Source organism: Culex quinquefasciatus, chromosome 2, assembly GCF_015732765.1.
Source record: "Culex quinquefasciatus strain JHB chromosome 2, VPISU_Cqui_1.0_pri_paternal, whole genome shotgun sequence".
Classification (NCBI taxonomy): domain Eukaryota; kingdom Metazoa; phylum Arthropoda; class Insecta; order Diptera; family Culicidae; genus Culex; species Culex quinquefasciatus.
The window spans coordinates 45,709,364-45,731,240 of record NC_051862.1 but is presented as its reverse complement, the minus strand read 5'-3'; the positions used below and the strand labels follow the sequence as shown (position 1 = coordinate 45,731,240).

Below are 21,877 nucleotides of genomic sequence, written 5' to 3'. Positions count from 1 at the left end.
AGAACCGCAATCCCCGCAGGGGCGAACCAAGTCCAACGTCGTCGTCGGTGCACACGCAGAGAATGATCCATGACACATGCTGCTGCCCTTCTGGGCCTGGGATGATGGGGACGTGCAATGCAAAAGTTGTGTCCTTCTGGCTGGAGAGCGTGACTGCAAGGGCAGCATTGTTGGAGGGGCCCAGGGGTTGTCAGACTTATGCCTTGTGAGCCGAGTTGAGTCTTTGCGAGCAGAGTTGAGTCTTGTGAGCCGAGTTGAGTCTTGTGAGCAGAGTTGAGTCTTTGTGAGCAAAGTTAAATCTTTGTGAGCGGAGTTGAGTTTCTAAGCAAAGTTGAATCTTGTGATCTGAGTTGAATCTTTGTGATCAGAGTTGAATCTTTGTGAGCAGAAATGAGTCGTTGCGAGCAGAAATGAGTCGTTGGGAGCAGAGTTGATTCTTGTGAGCCGAGTTGAGTCTTGTGAGCAGAGTTAAGTCTTCCGAGCAGAGCTGAGTCGTTTCGAGTAGAGTTGAATCTTTGCGAGCAAATTTGAATCATTGCGAGCAGAGTTGAATCTTTGCGAGCAGAGTTGAGTCTTTGCGAGCAGAGTTGAGTCTTGTGAGCAGATTTGACTCATCTGAGCAGAGTTGAGTCTTTGCGAGCAGAGTTGAGTCTTTGTGAGCAAAGTTAAATCTTTGTGAACAGAGTTTAGTTTCTAAGCAGAGTTGAATCTTGTGATCTGAGTTGAATCTTTGTGATCAGAGTTGAATCTTTGTGAGCAGAAATGAGTCGTTGCGAGCAGAGATGAGTCGTTGAGAGCAGAGTTGAGTCTTGTGAGCAGAGTTGAGTCTTCTAAGTAGAATTGAGTCTTGTGAGCAGTGTTGAATATTTGCGAGCAGAGTTGAGTCTTTGCGAGCAGAGTTCAGTCTTTGTGAGCAGAGTTGAGTTTCTAAGCAGAGTTGAATCTTGTGATCTGAGTTAAGTCTTTGTGAGCAGAGTTGAGTCTTTATGAGCAGAATGAGTCATTGCGAGCAGAGTTGAGTCTTGTGAGCAGAGTTGAGTCTTTGTGAGCAGAAATGAGTCATTGCGAGCAGAGTTGAGTCTTTGTGAGCAGAGTTAAGTCTTTGTGAGCAGAGTTGAGTTTCTAAGCAGAGTTGAATCTTGTGATCTGAGTTGAATCTTTGTGAGCAGAGTTGAGTCTTGTGAGCAGCGTGGAGTCTTGTGAGCAGAGTAGAGTCTAGTGAGCAAACTTGAGTCTTATGAGCAGAGTTGACTCTTGTTAGCAGAGTTGAATCTTTGTGAGCAGAGTTGAGTCTTTGTGAGCAGAGTTGAGTCGTTGCGAGCAGAGTTGAGTCTTGTGAACAGAGTCTATTCTTGTGAGCAGAGTTGAGTCTTGTGAGCAGACTTGAGTCTTTGTGAGCAGGGTTAAGTCTTCTGAACAGGGTTGAGTCTTCTGAGCAAAGTTGAGCATTTGTGAGCAGAGTTAAGTCTTGTGAGCAGAGTTGACTGTTGTGAGCAGAGTTGAGTCTTGTGAGCAGAGTTGAGTTTTCTGAGCAGAGTTGAATCTTGTGATCTGAGTTGAGTCTTTGTGAGCAGAGTTGAGTCTTGTAAGCAGAGTTGAGTCTTCTGAGCAGAGTTGAGTCTTGTGAGCAGAGTTGAGTCTTGTGAGTAGAGTTGAATCTTGTGAGCAGACTTGAGTATATGACGGTTTGACCACCCCAGCCCCCAGCCCATTTCTCGTGCAACAGCATGTGTCTGCCGGCTCAACAACAGAGATGTTCGCCGCGTCACCGCGCTATGGATAAAAACCACCCCCGAGGCGTCCTTCAGCACATGACTGGAAAAAACTGCAGCACAAAACGAGAGCCTCGTCCTGTCCTGCTTCTTCCTTGCAGCGAAATGTGCTCACTGAGCTTCAAACTTCTTCCAAGTGCAAAACGGTCCTCCATACCCCCCCGAGGGGCAACCCTCTGAAGAACCGGTCCAAGACGTCCCACCAGCAACTGTCACGAATAGGCTATCGTTTAATATCGGTGCAAGTTTTTTTTTTCTTTATCTCGCCGTTAAATGCAGACCGTGGAGTGCGGAGTACAATTCCCCTAGGTGGAGAGACGTTTAAAGAAGTGCGAAAAGGCAGCGACCTTTGATTGCATTATGATGTCATTCAGCGCGCGCTTCAGCTATGATTGGCAGTAAAATTAGCGAAGACTTTGTCGATTCCAGCGACTTCATGGATATTGAGGACGTTCATTAGGGCCGCTGGAGTGACAGCCTAGCGGCTGGCAATCGCTGAAGCGTGTCAAGTTGCTTGACCTTGATAGAACGTAATTTGCCAGTATTTTGCCCCTCTCAGCAAACGATTGCCGAAGATGACTGCTTCAATTACTCAGCGTGAAGGTGACAGAATTCGTTAAACTTTCAAGCCAGCTGAACTGGTTCGTTAACATAGCTTGACCAGCTTACGGCCCTGGAGAACAGGTGCAAGCTTGCACAATGCATCCCCAAAGGGCACCAATTACATCGGCCACAGTCCAAACGGAGATGGATGCTGAACCACTTGTCGTTGACATAACACGCACTTGCGCAAGTTTCGCGACTCTTTTTTTTCACGCGCACGCATTTATTTATTAACCATAACCAGCCGTCTGGCTAGAGGGCCTCTCGATTACGGACGTCGACCCACTGAGTTTGCGTACCCGGCGGCGGACCGACGAGAGTTGTTCAATAATGCATGTAATTAATTTCGATTGGACAGATTTGGGTCGACCGACGCGACGTGGCAAGTGTGAAGATAAACAAACGGATTTTCCGAGCACTCGAGGTGTTCCGCTGCAGGGCCAGATGGTTATTGCAACGGGTTGGTGTAGGGTGGAACTCCTTATTATGGATTCTTACTTGTAGATTTGTGAAGTTTTTGATTTTCTTCACTTCTTTTGACTTCATTGAATTTCACTTGACATCACTTGACTTAACTTGACTTTACTTGACATCACTTGACATCACTTGACTTCACTAGACTTCACTAGACTTCACTTGACTTTACTTGACTTTACTTGACTTCACTTGACATCACTTGACTTCACTTGACTTCATTTGACTTCACTAGACTTCAGTTGACTTCAGTTGACTTCAGTTGACTTCACTTGACTTCATTTGACTTCACTTGACTTTACTAGACTTCACTAGACTTCACTAGACTTCACTTGACATCACTTGACTTCACTTGACTTCATTTGACTTCAGTTGACTTCACTTGACTTCATTTGACTTCACTAGACTTCAGTTGACTTCACTTGACTTCATTTGACTTCACTTGACTTCACTTGACTTCACTTGACTTTACTAGACTTCACTAGACTTCACTAGACTTCACTTGACATCACTTGACTTCACTTGACTTCATTTGACTTCAGTTGACTTCATTTGACTTCACTAGACTTCAGTTGACTTCAGTTGACTTCACTTGACTTCATTTGACTTCACTTGACTTCACTTGACTTCACTTGACTTAACTTGACTTCACATGACTTCACTTGACATCACTTGACTTCACTTTTACTAAACCCAAATCTGAATTGCTTAGGTTCTTCTTGAAGTCCGTATTAGAAATAAAACTTCTTATTTTGCTAAAAATATCTTTTTTATATTTTTTCTGACGAATTTACGCAACGGTAGGAAACATTTATAACTGAAAATCCTTGTAGAAAGTAACTTTTTTATTTTGAAGCATTAAAAATAGATTTTAAGAGTTCAAAAATGGCCATCGCTTCGCTTAATTGCACCCGCATCCACATCACTGTTTCAACTCACCGAAAAGATCACGAACTCGTGTTCGAAGGCTTGATTTTTTTTTCCTACCCTAGCCCAACAAAACTCATCAGCATTATTTATGGGGCTTTTACTCCAGTTTTAACCACTTGATTACGCCACACGAAACCAGCACCTCATTTCTGGTTGCACTTCTTGCGGGTAATTAACGTTATGCAAACGAGCTCGAGCCGGGGTCTTCGGGGGTCGTGATCAACCGCGACACACGCGTGGCTATCGTTTGTTGATTTTTTTTTCGTGGATTTTAAACGAGTGCCATTTAACGAACTCGAAATATATGGCAAATGGGAGCATTCTTTCGGAAAAAAGATAGAGTTGACGGAGTGACGGCTGTGAGAACATGCCAAACATGTCGGCATTAGTCATTAGCGAAGGTGATTCATGCTGTACGTACAAGGAGGTAATCAATCATTTGAAAGGAAAAAGGGGGCGTCATTTCGTTTTGTTGCATTAGGAATTGATGAGCTCGGGAATGCCTAGGTTGCGTGTTTTGAAAAGTGCTCGAAAAATTGGCTAAATGAGTCATAGGTTTCTAGCAAATCAAGTTCCAAGATCAACATCCTTCAAGAATCTCCACAAGCTATGAAAAATCCATTACTATAAAGAGCAATTCAGAATCACCGCAGCATGAAAAAAAACTATTAACATTACGAACTTTCCAACAAGATTTCCTTGTCCCCAACTAACAAGTGAAACTTTCTCGTACGCTGCAGCTTCAGAACATCGGAGGGTCCCCTCAAGATCTACTTGTTTTATATTTCATGAGCCTCGATTGCGATATCTTGACCTTCTGGGGGCAAGGGAAACTTTATCTCGGGGGAAAAACTTTGCGTTTGACAGGGTGGTGGTGACCTGAAGCTCAATGAGTTGAGCACTTTCTGTGGAAGCAGAAAAAAAAAATGGAAAGAAAAATGGCATCGTATATCGGGTGCAATCTCTCAAGCTGCTCCGAGGGTAAGCGCAAAATTATGACATTGTATAAACTCTGGCGGTTGTGTTGTTTCTGTTGGTGTGTCTGGTTAAGTTTCTTGCGAGGGAAAAATCGCTGCAGGATGCTACTGCAGTAGCGCGGTCGTCATCTGCTCTAGAGTTGATGGACTGCTCGATGTCATGTCCTGTTTATGGCGACCTCAAGAAAAGGATAAAGTGAGATAAGGAGTTTTCTTAAAGAAGCGATGTCTTGAACGAAAGAGCTCTCCTGTTTTAAATTTTCAAAATAAATGCTTGTTTTGAAAAAAAAAAAAATTGTGCTTGCATTAAAGTATTTTACCAATTTTCTAACGGTCAGTTGAAGAAATCTGGAAGAACAATCTCTAGAAGCACCATCCTAAAAAACCCAAAAGAAAGCTCGACCTCGTTAAGAAAGATAGCTGTTCAGTGGACTCTCCGCCAAAACAACGGCAGCAATTCCCCAGAGTTGCCCGAAAAGCCAATTGCAGCACAATTGTTGTTGACTGCTGCATTGCACACCACGGTGACATTGAAAAGACACAACTTGGACGGGGTGGGATTACACGTGCTGAGATTTCGCCACTGTGTCTTCTGTGCAGACCCACTTGAACACAGCTTCACGACGATTCCAGGACTTCTGCTGGTGCTGTGCAACGAGAATTTAATTATCTTAATGACCCATTTATCTGGACAATTAATAGCTGCATTGTCGAGAGCGAAAACGACGACGACGACGACGACGTCTTGTCTTATCCGAGATATTTGTTCCCATTTTCTGTACATATCTGTTTTTTGGTCTCGAAAAGAAACGAAAAGAATGGCACAGATAAATTGAGCCATATCCCCTCGCAGGTCCTTTCGACTAACTTTTTTTCTTCTCTCCCCTTTTCCAGAACGACACCATGCGCGTGATCTTCATGTACCACGACGAGGAACCGCACGGGTCCTCGTACACGCCGGGCAGCCTGCCCGATCCGGCCGAGGCCTTCAAGCAGGCCCGGTCACTGTTTCTGACGCAGCGCGTGAACCAGGCGCCAATCAAGCTCGACGCCCGGATGAAGATCATGGAGCTGCGCAATCAGGACGTGGAGTTGCCGCGGGCCGACAACACCCTGCACTGGTGCAAAATGTTCAAACTGAGCGATATCAATCGCAAACATCATCTGATTAGGGTAAGTTCGTTTGTCGTCCCCCTTGCTCGTCATCTCCGGGTTGGTTTCGTTTACCCGGGGTTGAGGGGAAGTCGACTTTCCGATTTCCTTTGGTTGATTTTGGGGAGCCTTGCGCTTTCTTCCCTCGAGGAGGCGGAAATCTGCGCGGGAAGGGTGCGTTGAAAAAGAAACGCGACAGGCAGTGTCGAGATAACGAATTTTCGCGCTTGGTCGTGTGTGAAAGTGGCCCCGGGATGACAAGTACCGTCACGTGCAACGCTGAGGGAGCGTGGGACCGTCACTTGACTTCACTTGCATTCAATTGATTCTACTTGATTTTATTTGATTTCACCTGAATTCATTTGAAATTACTTGACTTCACTTGGATTCACTTGACTTCACCTGACTTTACCTGACTTCACCTGACTTTACCTGACTTTACCTGACTTTACTTGACTTTATCCGACTTTATTTGACTTCACTTGGCTTCACTTCACTTGACTTCTTTAACATCATCTGACTTCATCAGACTTCACTTGACTTTATTTTACTTCATTTGACTTCACTCGAATTCACTTGACTTCACTTGAATTCACTTGACTTCACCTGACTTTACCTGACTTTACTTTACTTCACCTGACTTTACCTGACTATATTTGACTTCACTTGATTTTACTTCACTTGACTTCATTTGAATTCACTTTACTTCACTTGACTTCACTTGACTTTACTAAGCTTCACTAGGCTAAACAAGACTACACTTGACTTCATTTAATTGCACTTAACTCCACTTGACTTCATTTCATTTGACTGCACTTGACTTCACTAGGCTTCACAAGACTTCACTTGACTTCACTTTCCTGTTAAATATTATTTATGCTTATTTCAAAATCATTGGATTCAACCTTCCACCTTACCTTCTTTTTGAAGTCCGTACTTGAAACCTCATTTTCCAAACCACCTTCACCGCACAGTCTTCCGCCCGTTTGATTGGATGAGTTTTCTTTGTTTTTTTCCCGAGCGTTCATCTTCCGCGTCAACGTGCGTGAATTACTGCCGTTCCCGAGAAATTCCTCTTTTCCCCAATTTCAAATCACCGATCGCCTTGGGGACCAGCAAATTTATGTGTTCCTAACAACACCCCCCATGCTTTGTTGGTGACACGTAGACAATTGGATTTTCGGTGCGCCATTTTTATGTGCCGAATCCAGCTGGGGACTGATTTAGGCTGACATCGCGAAGCCGATTGCGCGAGTTCATTTCCAAGATTGGCCCAACCCCCCTCCCCCACAAGAAAGGTAATTAAATAAAAAGCGAATCAGCGATTGATAGCTGGCGTGATATCTGCGCCCGGAATGTATTGCTTTTTAAACCCACTTTTACCGAGATTGAATTCCGGAAAAAGTGTCCATTCGAGCCCAGAAATTCAACTCAACTCGTTGATTTCTAGCACCAATCAACGATAATGGACTCCACTTGAAACTACTCGGAACGTTAGAACGAACCAATTCCATCGCCGTTCGGAAAAAGCAATTCCAACTTTCCTACTAAACTCTATCATTTCGTTAAAAGGTCAACCGGCCCCGTGTCGTCCAGTGCCGGAGCTTTATTTCCTGAACTCGCCCTGTCCCGTTGAAAGCTCCGAGCACACAATGCTAAACGCCATTATCTTAAAACAACACCCGTCATCATCATCGTCATGTTTCTCGGCTCACTATGGACGAAAGCAACAGAGTTGATGCCAACCCCTCCCCCCCGCTTGACCGCCTCCTCCACTCGATTCGATGCAGATTTGCGTTCCAGCTGAACCGTATCGCCTTCATACATAATTCCCGGCTTCATCATCACGAGGTGGAGAGCGGTCATTCCCTCCTTTTTCCAACAGCAGATGAGCTTGGGAAAGGTCCTTTTTCTAGGGCTTCCTTACTGGAATCGGATTCGGGTTCAGGTGAAGGGACGGGGTCCCCTAAAATCAACCACCGTCCGGCGAAAACTATCTTTTATGGTCGGTAAAAAGACAGGGTTGAAGGCATTTGAAAACTTTTCTCGAAACAATGCTTTTCAAGTTTCATGACAAACTCATCTCAATTACGGACTTCAGACAGCACCTTAGAAACCGAGTGTAGTGAAGTCAATTGAAGTCGAGGTAAGTCAAGTGAGGTCAAGTGAAGTCAAGTGAGGTCAAGTGAAGTCAAGTGAAGTCAGGTGAAGTGAAGTCAGGTGAAGTCAAACAAGTCAAGTCAAGTCAAGTCAAGTGAAGTGAAGTCTAGTGAAGTCAGGTGAATTCAGGTGAAGTCAAGTCAAGTAAAGTCAAGTGAAGTTAGGTGAAGTCAAATGAAGTTAAGTGAAGCCAACTGAAGTCAGGTATAAGTCATTTGTCAATTTAAAAAAAATCAAGGCTACACCCCTGTCCATCGCCCACTTACAAAAGCGCCCAAAGGCGGAAACGAAAGTGTGTCCTTTCGATGTCGGAGAGCTTTCACGGGACGATGGCTCTCTAAACTTTCTCGGTGTGATGTGCAAGCGCAAAGTTGTCCTTTTGTTGCAGCGAGTGCTGAAGTGGCAGGAGGTATGCAAATGCACATCCACATGCCACACCGGGCTCTGGCACTAAATTGTCCTCGGTTCGATTTTCCCTCGGACGACGTTGCAAGTTTTGGAAGCAAGACAAACAATCACTTCACGGAACCCACCTTGCTGTCGTCTCGGTTAACCCGGGGTTTTGTTTGATTTTCCACCACATTTTACAGCCGTGTGTATGTGTGCACCGGCACTCTTTGTCAGAGTTAACCAGTTGGTTCAACTCGTTTGGTTGTTTGGATTGTTCGTTCCTCCCCGCCACAATTTTAGTCTTCATTCAGAGTTCGAAAAAAGCTCCACCCGCATCGTACCAGCAGCTATTTGTTTGCTTTTATTGATTTGCTTATATTAGCAAGTGTGTTCTTTTTTCTTCTCTGTTTTGTAACAACTCCCCCGCAAACAATGCTGGCAGGGTTCGCAAATTAATTCTGCTGCACAGACTCTAACCTGGCCTGTTACAACGAGTAATGGACCGACAGCTTCTTCTGACCCCCGGAAGGTCATGTCAATGTACATCGTCCCTGAAGGGGGAGGGACCTTTCCGTTGCGAGACGTTCACTTGCGCAATATCTCAACGTCTCTCGACAACCCTTTGATGTTGGCAAGCCTTCTCTTTGCCCAGGACATGTAATGAAACCGATTAAATCTGCCTGCTTCATGTCGGTCCTGATGGTAGTAGCAGCAGCAGCAGCCGCAATCTGTTTCGATAAACCAAGATAATGGCGGAGGCATGTGGCAATAGACACTGCTGCGAGAGAGATCTATTTCCGCAAAATGTGTCCCCAGGACTTCCTCAAGCAGAACCTTCTTCCACCAATATGTGTCGACACACATGGGGTGGGGGGTTACTTGAGGAAACAAATGAGGCCAAAGTTAATTGTACTGTTCTTTGGGGTAGATTTGGCATAGATTTGATAATTTTAATCAAGTTTCCGTGAATAATGCCTGTTTAATGCTTGTAATTTTGTATATTATTCACGGTTTCCATCGCAAACTCCTTCGAGTTCAAAATCACGCTCAATTACGGTTCCTGTGGTAGAACCCACATCGAACAGGCCAAACATTGGTCCAATAATTTGCGTCCGAGTGCAACCAGCTGGAATTCGGAGTATCTTCTCCAGGAGCTGTCTTTGGAGACATTGATGCTGGAGTTTTAGGGGGAAGGTCAAAATCAACGCCCGTAGCATTGACTTTGTGGGTGGGCGAAACCACACAAGAGTGATATTCTGTCTCGTGTAGCTGTCGGTAGGGTGGTTCATGACATTTCATACTGTTTACGTTCACGACGCGCACCACCCTAGAAGGCCAACAGATAAAATGCGAATTCCAAAAGCTAAACCGCACTAGATACGAACCCCCGACACCCGGAGAAGTTGACAGATTTCAGCTCGGTAACAAACACAACACAACGAGTGAGGTTACGTGACGTCTAAATTGGACCCCTCACTGTAACATCTAATTGTGCTAATTGGATTGCTGGGGTATGTGGAGAATTTCCTCCCCCCGATGGTCAGTTCTGCGGCCGATTTGAAGATCTGTAAGGGTTCCAGGGGAGGACTGTAACGATGTTTACGTGGGTAGCGTAAGAAAAGTTTTGCCCCTTTTTTGCTGGCATGATATGTTGGGGTTTTCCCCGGGTCGGTTAATGCAATTTGAATTGATAGGGATATGGGTCGGTCGTGTTGGATCGCATGCCCGATGGAAGGGCGAATGGTTAGCTTAATTACTTGAGTGTAATTTGATAAGCTGGTAGGGATTGCAGGGATTTTGAGTTGAATTTATTTATTTTACTTTAGAACACAATTCTCAATCATTCTTCCTCGTATATTATGCCTAAACACAACTGCAACTGTAAAAATATCTCGACTTTTGAACTCCCTCCCCTCAACCACCACAGTCACAGATCACCTGTCTGCCCGACTGTCACTGCTACTGCTGTACCAATAATTAAAATGGCAACCTACATTGCATGTGAGTCGGTGCGCCGTTTTGTTCGACCCCTTGACGACGATTGTAATCTGCCCGGCTGTGTCCCACATGGGTTGCGAAACCTGCCGAAGCCGCCTCAGAGCTACCACACGTAATGGTGTTTTTGTGACGCCGTTGTCGGAGGCTGCGAAACGGCGCGAATTTTTTTCGTTATTGTGAGAAATTGCCCGCTGGCAACGTGACCCTGCGCTGCTTCTGTTGGAGGCCAGGTTGACAAAAGCCAGGGTTGGTTTGAGGTTTGAACAGAGATATTCAAAAGTTTAGCAGAACAAATTTCTATTAAAAATTAAATGATGAAAATGTCGAAGCAGAAAGACATAGGTAGTACCTTTTACCTTACTGACCACGGCTTGTCTAAAGGTTATTTTTATAAAACTTGAATGAACCTCGGTAATTCTTTCTGGAGTTTGTTGGAGAGACTGTCCCGAGTCAGGGAAACTGTTTATCGAAAAATTCTATCGGTAAAAATTGATTTTATCTCATTTTGAAGTATTTATACAATATATTTAAGCTAAAATAATGAAAAGTATTAAATAAATTGCTGAAATTATGATTTTTGGTGTTGTTATTTCATCATAACATCAGTTTCGAGTTCCTTAAACAGGTTTTCAATATCCTTCATCATGGAAAAATGTTTATCTTGGTCGTCAGTTTCGATAATAGCTGCAAAATAGGTTTTGTCCTATTTTTTTTCTTTTAAATTCATCTGGAAACATCAACTTTATTCGTATTTATCAAAACTGTTTACGTGGATTTGTAGCAAATAACATCCACAATAAATTTGCAGGATAAACATGATATTACATCAAAATTCTGAAAAGTTTCAACAATTTTAGTGTAGAGATAACACTACAAATTTTAAAATTCTGTGATATTTATTCCCTTTTTGTCCTACTACTATTTACATTAACCAAAATTCATGAGCTGGATTTCGATATTTTTTTTATTTGTAAAAAAAAAACATGTTGACAAATTATTGAACATCTTACAATATTCTGCTAAGTGACTTAAGTGTATTGTTGAATATAATTGTTATATTTAAGGTGTTCCAATACAACAATTTCCTACGCAAACGGCATGACCAAACTCTGAAGTGTTCACATCGGCTTCAATTTTTCGGGATTCTCTACCCAAAATAGTTTATACATAATTTTTGTTAGATCATTAGGGTGGTTTCGGCCACGTCAAAGTGGGCCATAATATGGCAATTTTGTCGATTTTGCAGAAAAAAATTAAATAAAAAAATATGTATGCTCAAAACCATTACTTGACAGTGTTCCACCCAATTATAGTCATCCGGTTTGTGAAAGAAATGTGACTAATAAGACTTTCAAGGAAAAATACGCATGATCATGTGAGTTTAGTTAAAATGGCGTTTGACAATGTTTTAAAAAAAATCTCAAAATTGTCATCTTTGAACCACCCTGACGTGGCCAGAACCACCCTCATGACCTAACAAAAATTATGTATGAACTATTTTGGGTAGAGAATCCCGAAAATTTGAAACTGAAAATTAGCTACAAATCCACGAAAACAGTTTTGATAAACACGAATAAAGTTGATGTTTCCAAATGAATTTGAAAGAAAAAAAAAAAAAAACTAGGAAAAATCCTATTATGCAGCTATTATCGAAACTGACGACCAAGATAAACATTTTTCCATGATGTAGGATATTGAAGATATGTTTAGGGAACTTGAAATTTATGTTTTGAATAAATAACAACAAAACATAATTTGATCGCGCAAAGCAGTAGGACCCATAGTACGTTGTGTTGATTGATTGCAGGTTCTCAGATGACCAACGGATAGCAGCAGAAATAAAACAATAGCTTGCACTACACTTCAGACCAACCGTCTAGGACGGTGGCTGGATGAAGAAGAGAGTGATCGTCAGATCTTTATTCGTCACAAAGGTTCACATTCGTATTGTTCTTCAGAATGTACACAATAAGGACGTGTCCATAAACTACACACCGTCCCAACATACTCCCCCCCCCTAAACCGTAGGTTTAGAATTATCACACACGGGTTGCGTGATGAATGAGCAGATGTTGATGTTCCGTTACGGTGTTCGTGGACGACCCCTCCTTACCGGTGCTCTTCTTTGCTTCTTGCACGATGGATTGTGCGATGTGGTTGCGGTGCAGCTTGGATGAAAGTTGACCTTGGCGAAGCTGGAGAGCGAGTGTTCCAGTGCAGGTTCAACAAGTCGATGAAGAATGCCGGAAATTGCCCGTAGACCCATCTGCAGAGCGACTTCCTCGACGAACATCCCGGTGCGTCGCCGCTGTTGGGGAGCGACCGAAATCGTTCTGGCAAAATGGCCGTCCGAGGCCCCATGTCGAGAAGTGTGCAGATGTCTAGCCCAGCAAATTCCGCGCAGCGATTGCCCAGCTTCCTTGGCTCACCTGGATCAGACGCGGTCACGGCACCATTATGATCGCGCAAAGCAGTAGGACCCATAGTACGTTGTGTTGATTGATTGCAGGTTCTCAGATGACCAACGGATAGCAGCAGAAATAAAACAATAGCTTGCACTACACTTCAGACCAACCGTCTAGGACGGTGGCTGGATGAAGAAGAGAGTGATCGTCAGATCTTTATTCGTCACAAAGGTTCACATTCGTATTGTTCTTCAGAATGTACACAATAAGGACGTGTCCATAAACTACACACCGTCCCAACATAATTATTTCAGCAATCTATTTAATACTTTTTAATAATTTTAGCTTAAATATATTGTATAAAAACTTCAAAATGAGATAAGATCAATTTTTACCGATAGAATTTTTCGATAAACAGTTTCCCTGACTCAGGACAGTCCCCACAACAAGCTCCAGAAAGAATTACCGAGGTTCATTAAAGTTTTATAAAAATAACCTTTAGACAAGCCGTGTGACCTGAGCTTTTCACTCAAATGTCCAAGACCATGGACCATTATTCTAACGTCAAAGTTCAAAACACTTTCACCTAATTGCCAAAACCAACGACTTTTACTCTTATGATGTCCAAGGTTATAGTCTTTAACTTCAATGTTCTACACCAGAGACCTTTACTCTAACGTCCACTCTAATATCCTACACCTGTGACTTTTTCTCTGATGTCCAAGACTAGGGACCTTTACTCTAATGTCCTACATCAGGGACCTTTACTCTAATGTCCTACATCAGGGACCTTTACTCTAATGTCCAAGACTAGGGACCTTTACTCTAATGTCCAAGACTAGGGACTTTTACTCTAATGTCCTACACCAAGGACCTTTACTCTAATGTCCAAGACTAGGGACCTTTACTCTAATGTCTTACACCAAGACTAGGGACCTTTACTCTAATGTCCAAGACAAGGGACTTTTACTCTAATTTCATACACCAGGGACCTTTACTCTAATGTCCTACACCAGAGACCTTTACTCTAATGTCCAAGACAAGGGACCTTTACTCTAATGCCCTACACCATTGACCTTAACTCTAATGTCCAAGACTAGGGACCTTTACTCTAATGTCCAAGACAAGGGACTTTTACTCTAATTTCATACACCAGGGACCTTTACTCTAATGTCCTACACCATTGACCTTAACTCTAATGTCCAAGGCTAGGGACCTTTACTCTAATGTCCAAGACTAGGGACTTTTACTCTAATGGCATACACCAGGAACCTTTACTCTAATACCCTATACCATTGACCTTTACTCTAATGTCCAAGACTAGGGACCTTTATTCTAATGTCCTACACCATTGACCTTTACTCTAATGTCCAAGACTAGGGACCTTTATTCTAATGTCCAACACCAGGGACCTCCCTAGTAACATTTTGAAACTTACAGGTTTTATCATGGTTCTGGAAACCCTCATACGGCCTAAATAGGCTTAAAACCTAAAATGTTACTAGGGCTTTACTCTAATGTCCAAAACTTAGGACCTTTACTCTAATGTCCTACACCAGTGACCATTACTCTGATGGTCAACATTTGGGACCTTTACTGTAATGTGTAAAGTGACCGTAACTCTATCCTTGTTCAATGGTCTGTAATCCTCTACAAAAAATCGCCAAAAATCCATTTTTCAACCAATTCTTGATCTTTAAAAAGCATTGGAAAGAAGAACTCTTAAAATTAAAAAAAAAATGTATGGGTGGCAAGTTTTACTTGTTTGTAATAACTTTGCTAATGTTTTTTTAAAAATTACTTTTTTTTTGGGGTCAACTTTTGCTATGTGTTTTACTAACATTTCCTATATTTTATGTGAAAATAAGTAAGAAGTAATTTTTCTAGTGCTCCAGGCTAGTGCCTAGTGCCTCTACGCATTTTTTTTACAATTTAAATGATAATGGTACCATTTATAGCAGAAAATGAGAAAAACGAGCAAAAAATTGAAAAAGTGACTGTAAAAACATGAAAAAATAAGATTGGCTTAATGTAATAATATGAGGTGATATAATAGACAAATACTACCAAAATCAAACATAAACTAAACAAGTAAATACAAATAAAAATACTTAAAACGAAACAAGAAAAACATAAAACAATAAAAGTAATGTTTTTCGTAGAACAAATGTTTCTCAAAATGACCTCCTGAACACGGGGAAAAAAATTTTTGGAAAAAAATGTGGGCAGTAGAGGGTTATTGTCCAACTAAGTTTCTTTTCACTCTAATTACTTTCATTTGTCAACTTAACAATTGACCGAACCCCCGTTTTGCAGCCCTGGTCGCCACCGCACCGTGTCACACCTGTCCTTTCTCACCTTCGAAGTGACCCCCATTCTGGGGGCCCTCTTTGTCCTGACTTCCTCTCTCGCTCTCAGAGAGCGAGAACGAGAAAAAAAGAACACCGGTGGCATTTATTTATTTTTCCTGGGTACCCCCTTCCCCCCCCCCCCCCTCCCCCCCTTCCATCACCCAATTCCACGTGGACGGTAAAAAACGACGTAACAGACAGCAATAATGGTGGCGCAGAAAAAAAAGCGATTGAATGTTACATTAAATTTAATTGAATGCATTCGCGATGCAGCTCACCGAACGAGGGAGAGGGGAGAAAAGCTCCCATGGAGGCAAATGAGATCACATTGGGGAGGGAAAAAAATCACTCACTTTAAGCTAGCTGAATTGATGCGAACGAAACGGTAAAGTGGGTCTTGGGGTCTGTTATTTTTATTTATTTTTATTTTTTTTTCGGAAAGGGATTTATTGACGAGGCTCGGAATGCATTGCAACTGAGTCTGCCAGGTACCCCGGCAGTGTTTGGTTTCGGTGGAAATGTTTTCAAATTATTGGTTCGTTAATTAATGCGGCTGGGAGTACACAAACAGTGATCGAAATGGGAAAATTAAAAAGTTGCAATCAGCAAAGAGGGGGATTTATTTCGAATGGAGCGGAATTTGGGTGCGGCTTGTAAGCTTTGTGAAACCATTCGGAACGCATCTGGTTCCAGGTAAAGCATTTCGAGATATATTATGTTTTGCAAATTTATCGATTTATTTTTTTCACTTTCTAAACAAAAAAAAAATGTTAATGGTTTTGGATTTTTAATGTAACTGTTAAGTCAAATTTTATAACATTTTTTTTTTATTTTTAACGTGACTTTCGAAAAATTAATATTTTTTTACGTTTTCTGAAATCGACTTTTCATTGTCCTTACAAGTCTTTATTTCAAGCTTGGAGCAGCTCATATTAACAAGAGCAATGAAATGGTTGGAAAATCTGAACATCTAATATTCTGATATATTTGCTATTTTTGCAAAGTTGTTTCAAGATTAAAAAAGTACACTGGAAAAAAATCATTTTTTTTATTTGATTTTTAATTTTGATTTTCGATTTTGACAAATTCATGATACAGATTGTATAGTTTATTTCAGCCGAAACATTTTTTTTAAATAATGAGTTTTGAAATTAATTAACAAAATCAATCCAATTTCTAATTATGAATTTGATATTAAAAAAAAAATTATTGATTGAAAAGTACTTGACGACGCTACCCTAAGCTGTCAATTATTATAATCAAATTATATCGGTATTGGGCCCGCTAGTTCAACAATTTTTGGAATAAGAAGACAACAACTTTTTTGGTTGCTGTTATACCCTTAAACGGAATTATGATAGCATGCACACCTTATAACAATTTCTAGCAAAAAAAATGTCAATAAATCTATTTTTCTAATTGAATAAAAAATGTTGCCGTCTTCGTCATTCTCTAAATAAAATAAAGCTTAGGAAATTATATACAATTTTTTTAACGTTTCAAATCTGACCTTAGTTTGTTGAAATATTGGCCTTGACAAACATAAAATTTGTTAAAATTCATTAAAAATGAAGGTGAAAAATTTTCTCAGACAATGTTTTTAGTTTTATTTTATTTTGCTTACCATTTGAAAAAAAATATTTTTAATTTATTTTTTTATCACAAAAACTAAATTTCAAAATCCTTTTTTTTGCCAACTTTTGGGCCTTACTTCATTACGGACGTGTTGTTTTTCGCCGTGTTATGAATTTTTGTTTGTTTTTTGTTTCAAAAATTACTGAGCAGTTCTCTACGGAATCGGTCTTTTTTCTTTAATTTTAATTTTTGTATTTTTTAATTAGGCTGAAACTTTTTTGGTGCCTTCGGTATTCCCAAAGAAGCCATTTTGAATCATTAGTTTGTCCATATAATTATCCATACAAATTTGGCAGCTGTCCATACAAAAATGATTTGTGAAAATTCAAATTTTGTATCTTGCATGGCAATATCTCAGCAACTATGGGTCGTATCAACAAAGTCCGAAAAAGCAAAATATACCGAATTTTCTCAGCTTTTCAAAAATATTTTTTTCAAAGGTGGGCAAACATGGGCACCAATTTAAAAAAATGAAAAACTGCGACTATTTTTAAAAAAGTTACCTAAAAATGGCTATAACTTGAAAACGGTGCAAAATCATAACTCGGTCAAAGATTTTTTGCCCATTCTAGAAATTTCTGAAAAGTTGGCATTATATGTCCTCTAAAACATATCAAAAAATAAAAAAATAAAAATAGTGTTTTTTTGCAAATCAAGTTTTAGTGACAAAAAGTTAAATTAAAAATCACCAAATTTTTTTTACCTTGTATCATTTTTTTCAGTGTAGTCTATATCCATACCTAAAACTTTGCCGAAGACACCAAATCGATCAGAAAATTCCATCAAAAGATACAGAATTTTGAATTTTCACATATAATTTTCTATGAACAGCTGCCAAATTTGTATGGAAAATTATATGGACAAACTAAGGATGCAAAATGGCTTCTTTGGGAATACCGAAGGCACCAAAAAAGTTTCAGCCGGATTAAAAAATACAAAAAAAAATCGAATGACCGAAATCTCAGAGAATTGCTCTACTGTATTTATTGTTAACTTGGGGAAAAACAAAACTTCCGTCACTTCTATAGCTCAAACATGGAATTTTTTGTCCACTTTAAATTGTCAAGAAATGAATAAAAACAAAGAGGATAAAGTTTGTCGAAAATAATGACTTTTGATCCTATTTTCAATGTCAATAATTGAAACCATATTGTGAATTATCTCATTTCTCATTTTTTATTTCATTCACGGTCTCTAAATCAAGACTAAAATTTCACAAAAATGTAATATAATGAGTTTCAATTCCTTTTGAAGCGTGAGTAGTGATTTTGAAATTTTCTAATTTTTTTATAGTTTTCTATATTATTTGGATTTTTTTTATGAACACATTTTTCAACATATTTATATATAACTTTCATCATATATTCGTATCAGGATTTTGACAGCAGAGCGCGCAGGTCTCGTCCAAAATTGTTCAAGTGTGGGACTCTTGCAGTAAATTCAATTCCCTGCAACTTTGTCGAGGGGTGCAAGAAGATTCGAGTTGATCCTGATAAGCAATGTGAATCGGAAATCGGGTTATATACCTGAAAGTACTTATAAAAATATGCTTTGCTAAAAAAAATAACAAACGTAGCAATATTTTAGATGATTCCTCCTCAAACTACTTTATTGAAATCGGAACTAACAATTTATTAGTTAATCATGAGGGCATTAATTGTACACTTTCATATGCAACTTTGAGCACTCATTGAAAATTAAAATATCCTTTTACCCTTTCTAATACGAAAAAAATAATCTATAAACCGTAAAATTACTTCAAACGCTCAGCAATCGGACAAAAATGAAAATTACATTTTCCAATTCAATTAGTCCAGCTCTATCTTTCCCATTATGGTTCATTCAACCAACTCTGGACTGCTGGAGCCATTCACAGTGGCCGCCTGGCAACACTGCCCTGCACGTGACTCCCAGATATTATCTCACCGTGCGGGCACCACTGACAGCGCTGCCACCGGGTGTGCTGGGGGGGTACTTCTCGATCCAACCGACGAAACATACACGAAAACGACAATACCATCCCCCCCCCCCCCTTCTCAACCTCCCATACGTCCATCCACCAATCCGTTTTTTTTGTGTGCCAATCGCGGAAAAATTCTCATTCGTTTGTTTGCCGTTAAATATTTTTAATTGCGAAATCACGAGAATGTAAATAAAATGTAATTAAATGAAAACGATAGTCGGGCGCGAGGTGGAACTTTTTTTGCTGCTGGTTCTGTTGAAGTGTCTCGTTCGTTTTTTTTTTGTGCGACCGTTTTGTTTGCTGGCTGCCATCGTGCCACGGTTGAACGGAGCTCCGGATGGTGGTGGCGGCGGCATCACGGTGCTGCTGACCTACCTCAAAGAATGTGCGCGATTTCCAGCCAAATTTAAATCCACCTCCAATGGGGGACCCCTTCACGTGGATGGGTGCACTCTGAAGAATAGGGTTGTGTTGTTGAGTGAATTTAAATGTTACAAAAGGAAAAGTTTTGTAAAAACCTTTTATAAAATTGAACTAACACACGTTGTAGCTGTTTTTCTTTACACTGCATTTTATTGTCTGATTTTATTATAGATGAAAATAGAACAGCATATTTTTCCATCAGGCACCTCATTTAAGGTTTTTATCTGAAATCAAGATTTCAGACTCGATTATCCGAAGCCTCGGTTATCCGAAGTTTAGATTATCAGATGTTCGATTATTCGAAGGTTTTTATGGGACTTCAGATATAGGATTCCTAAAGATCTTTTTTGCTTGTTTTGTTTTTCATATTTTCTTACTTTTAACATCAAAATCAAGTTTTACGACTCCATTTTAGTAAATTTTTAATGGTTGATTACCTTTTTAATCACCAAATGCATTTTCTCACGACTATTATGAATGCCATCTTGGATTTATAATATCTAACAAACTTTTGAGCAGTTTAGTTTACTTAAGCTTGACAACCAAAACTTTTTTTCGTAACTCGATTATCCGAAGTGATTTTTTCCAAAACTTTCGAATAATCGAGTCTGGACTGCGGTAAAAAGTTTAATTGCAAGTGGTTTCTCTCAAATTTGAAGCCGAAAATCGAGGAATGATGATGAAATTTTTTTTCATCATTTTCATTTAAAAAAAGCAAATTTTCTAAAATAAAAGTAGGTTTTCTTAAAAAAAAATGATTGTAAATAAAATTTAAACTGCTTTCTTCATTAGACTAAAACTTTGCATACACGTTTGGTACGCCCTGATGATATAAATGTTCATATCTTGTATCTTGAGAAGAATATTCAGATCGATTTGGCTAGCGTCTTTGGCAAAGTTGTAGGTAACAAGAATTCAGGAAAATAATCACAGAAAAATAATAAAAACATTAAATTTCACTAATTAACACCAAATTAAAAAAAAATATCCAAATTGAAAAACAAATATTTATGGATAAATTAAAGATGACAATAAATAACATCATTAAATTATGGTACAAAGTTATAAAACTTTTTGACCATATTTACATTTTTCAAAAGGGACCATCCATAAACCACGTGGACACTTGGGGGGGAAATATGGCGATTGTCCACGACCCATACAAAAAAGATTTTTTTTGTATGGACAATTGTCCACGAAGGGGGGGGGGGGGGGTTAACAGATTCCCAAAAAAGTGTCCACGTGGTTTATGGATGGTCCCAAAGGTGATTTTTAATAAATCTCAAAATCGTGGTTTGAGTCTAATGAATATTGTGTTTTAAAACCTAATTTGCAATCTAAAAGCAATTTACTTTTTTTAAAAAAAGTGCAAAACTAAGAAATTGTTAACTGTCAGTTTTTTTTTTTTTGAAAACAATGCAATTATGCAACAAGCACTTCCAACTGGAATTCCCATCTAGAAAACACACTTCAAATTAAATAATCGCCAAAAATGTGACCTTTAAAAAAAATTTAGGTTTTAAATTTAAGTTGACTTTTCAGTGTTTACGACATTTATAATAGAAAGACATGAACTCAAAATATCAATTGTAATGTGCAATGAAATCAACAACTATTATTCTAAAAAAACGTTGAATTAAAATTCGTTTTTAGATGCTCAAAAATATTTTTAAATTAGTTTTGAATCGTCGAGAAATTTAAAAACATTCTTTATTTGCTGATTTGTGTAACAGTCAAAAATGAGTTTTTAGGGCAGTGGAATTCGATAGCTTTTCACAAGAATAAAGCAAAATTATCTATTAATGATAATAAATCAAAAATATGCGCTTAACGGTAAACATCAACCAGAGTTTTTGCATCAAGATTTATGCACTACGAAATCGACGGATTTCGACCATTTTTATTTTTTGTATTTTTTTATTTGACTCAAACTTTGTGGGGGCCTTCCCTATGACCAAATAAACTATTTTGCGTCATTGGTTCACCATGCAAGTCTTCATACAATTTTGGCTGCTGTCCATACAAAAATGGTATGTAAATATTCAAACAGCTGTGACTTTTGAGTGAATTTTCTGATCAATTTGGTGTCTTCGGCAAAGTTGTAGGTATTGTTGAGGACTTTTGAGAAAAAAATAGGTACACGGAAAAAAATTGCAGATTTTTTTATCAACTTTACTTTCACTAAAACTCAATTTCCCAAAATACGTATTTTTTTGATTTTCGAGATTTTTTGATATGTTTTAGGGGACAAAAATCCGCAACTTTTGAGCCATAAAGAAACATGGTCAAAAAATCTGCCGCCGAGTTATGAATTTAAAAAAAATAGTGATTTTTGGAAAAAATCGAAGTTTCATGCAAAAACAAGTTTGACATTATTTTTTAATGCAAAATTGAATTTGCAATCGAAAAGTACTTTACAGATTTTTTGATAAAGGGCTCCGTTTTGAAGATATAGCCACCGAAATTTCGATATTAGCGAAATTTTTAAAAATAGTGACAATGAGTGGCCATTTCTAAAAATATTTTTTTTGAAAAGTTCAGAAAATTTGCAATAAAATTATCTAAGAGACATTGAAGATTGGACCTCGGGTTGCTGAGATAGAGCCGCTTTAAGAAAAAGAAACACGAAAATTGAAGTTTTCTT

The 21,877-nt window shown here is 39.4% G+C and overlaps 1 protein-coding gene across 4 annotated transcripts in view; it reads left to right on the top strand.

Annotated features, from left to right (window-relative positions):
• Nucleotides 1-21,877, top strand: part of LOC6038744 (MOXD1 homolog 2) — a 335,053-nt gene that overhangs the window by 297,566 nt on the left and 15,610 nt on the right. For all 4 annotated transcript variants that reach the window (XM_038255978.1, XM_038255976.1, XM_038255977.1 and 1 more), the window contains one exon: nt 5,651-5,929. In XM_038255978.1, coding sequence (XP_038111906.1) covers nt 5,651-5,929 — 279 coding nt within the window. The remainder of the gene's footprint in view (nt 1-5,650; nt 5,930-21,877) is intronic.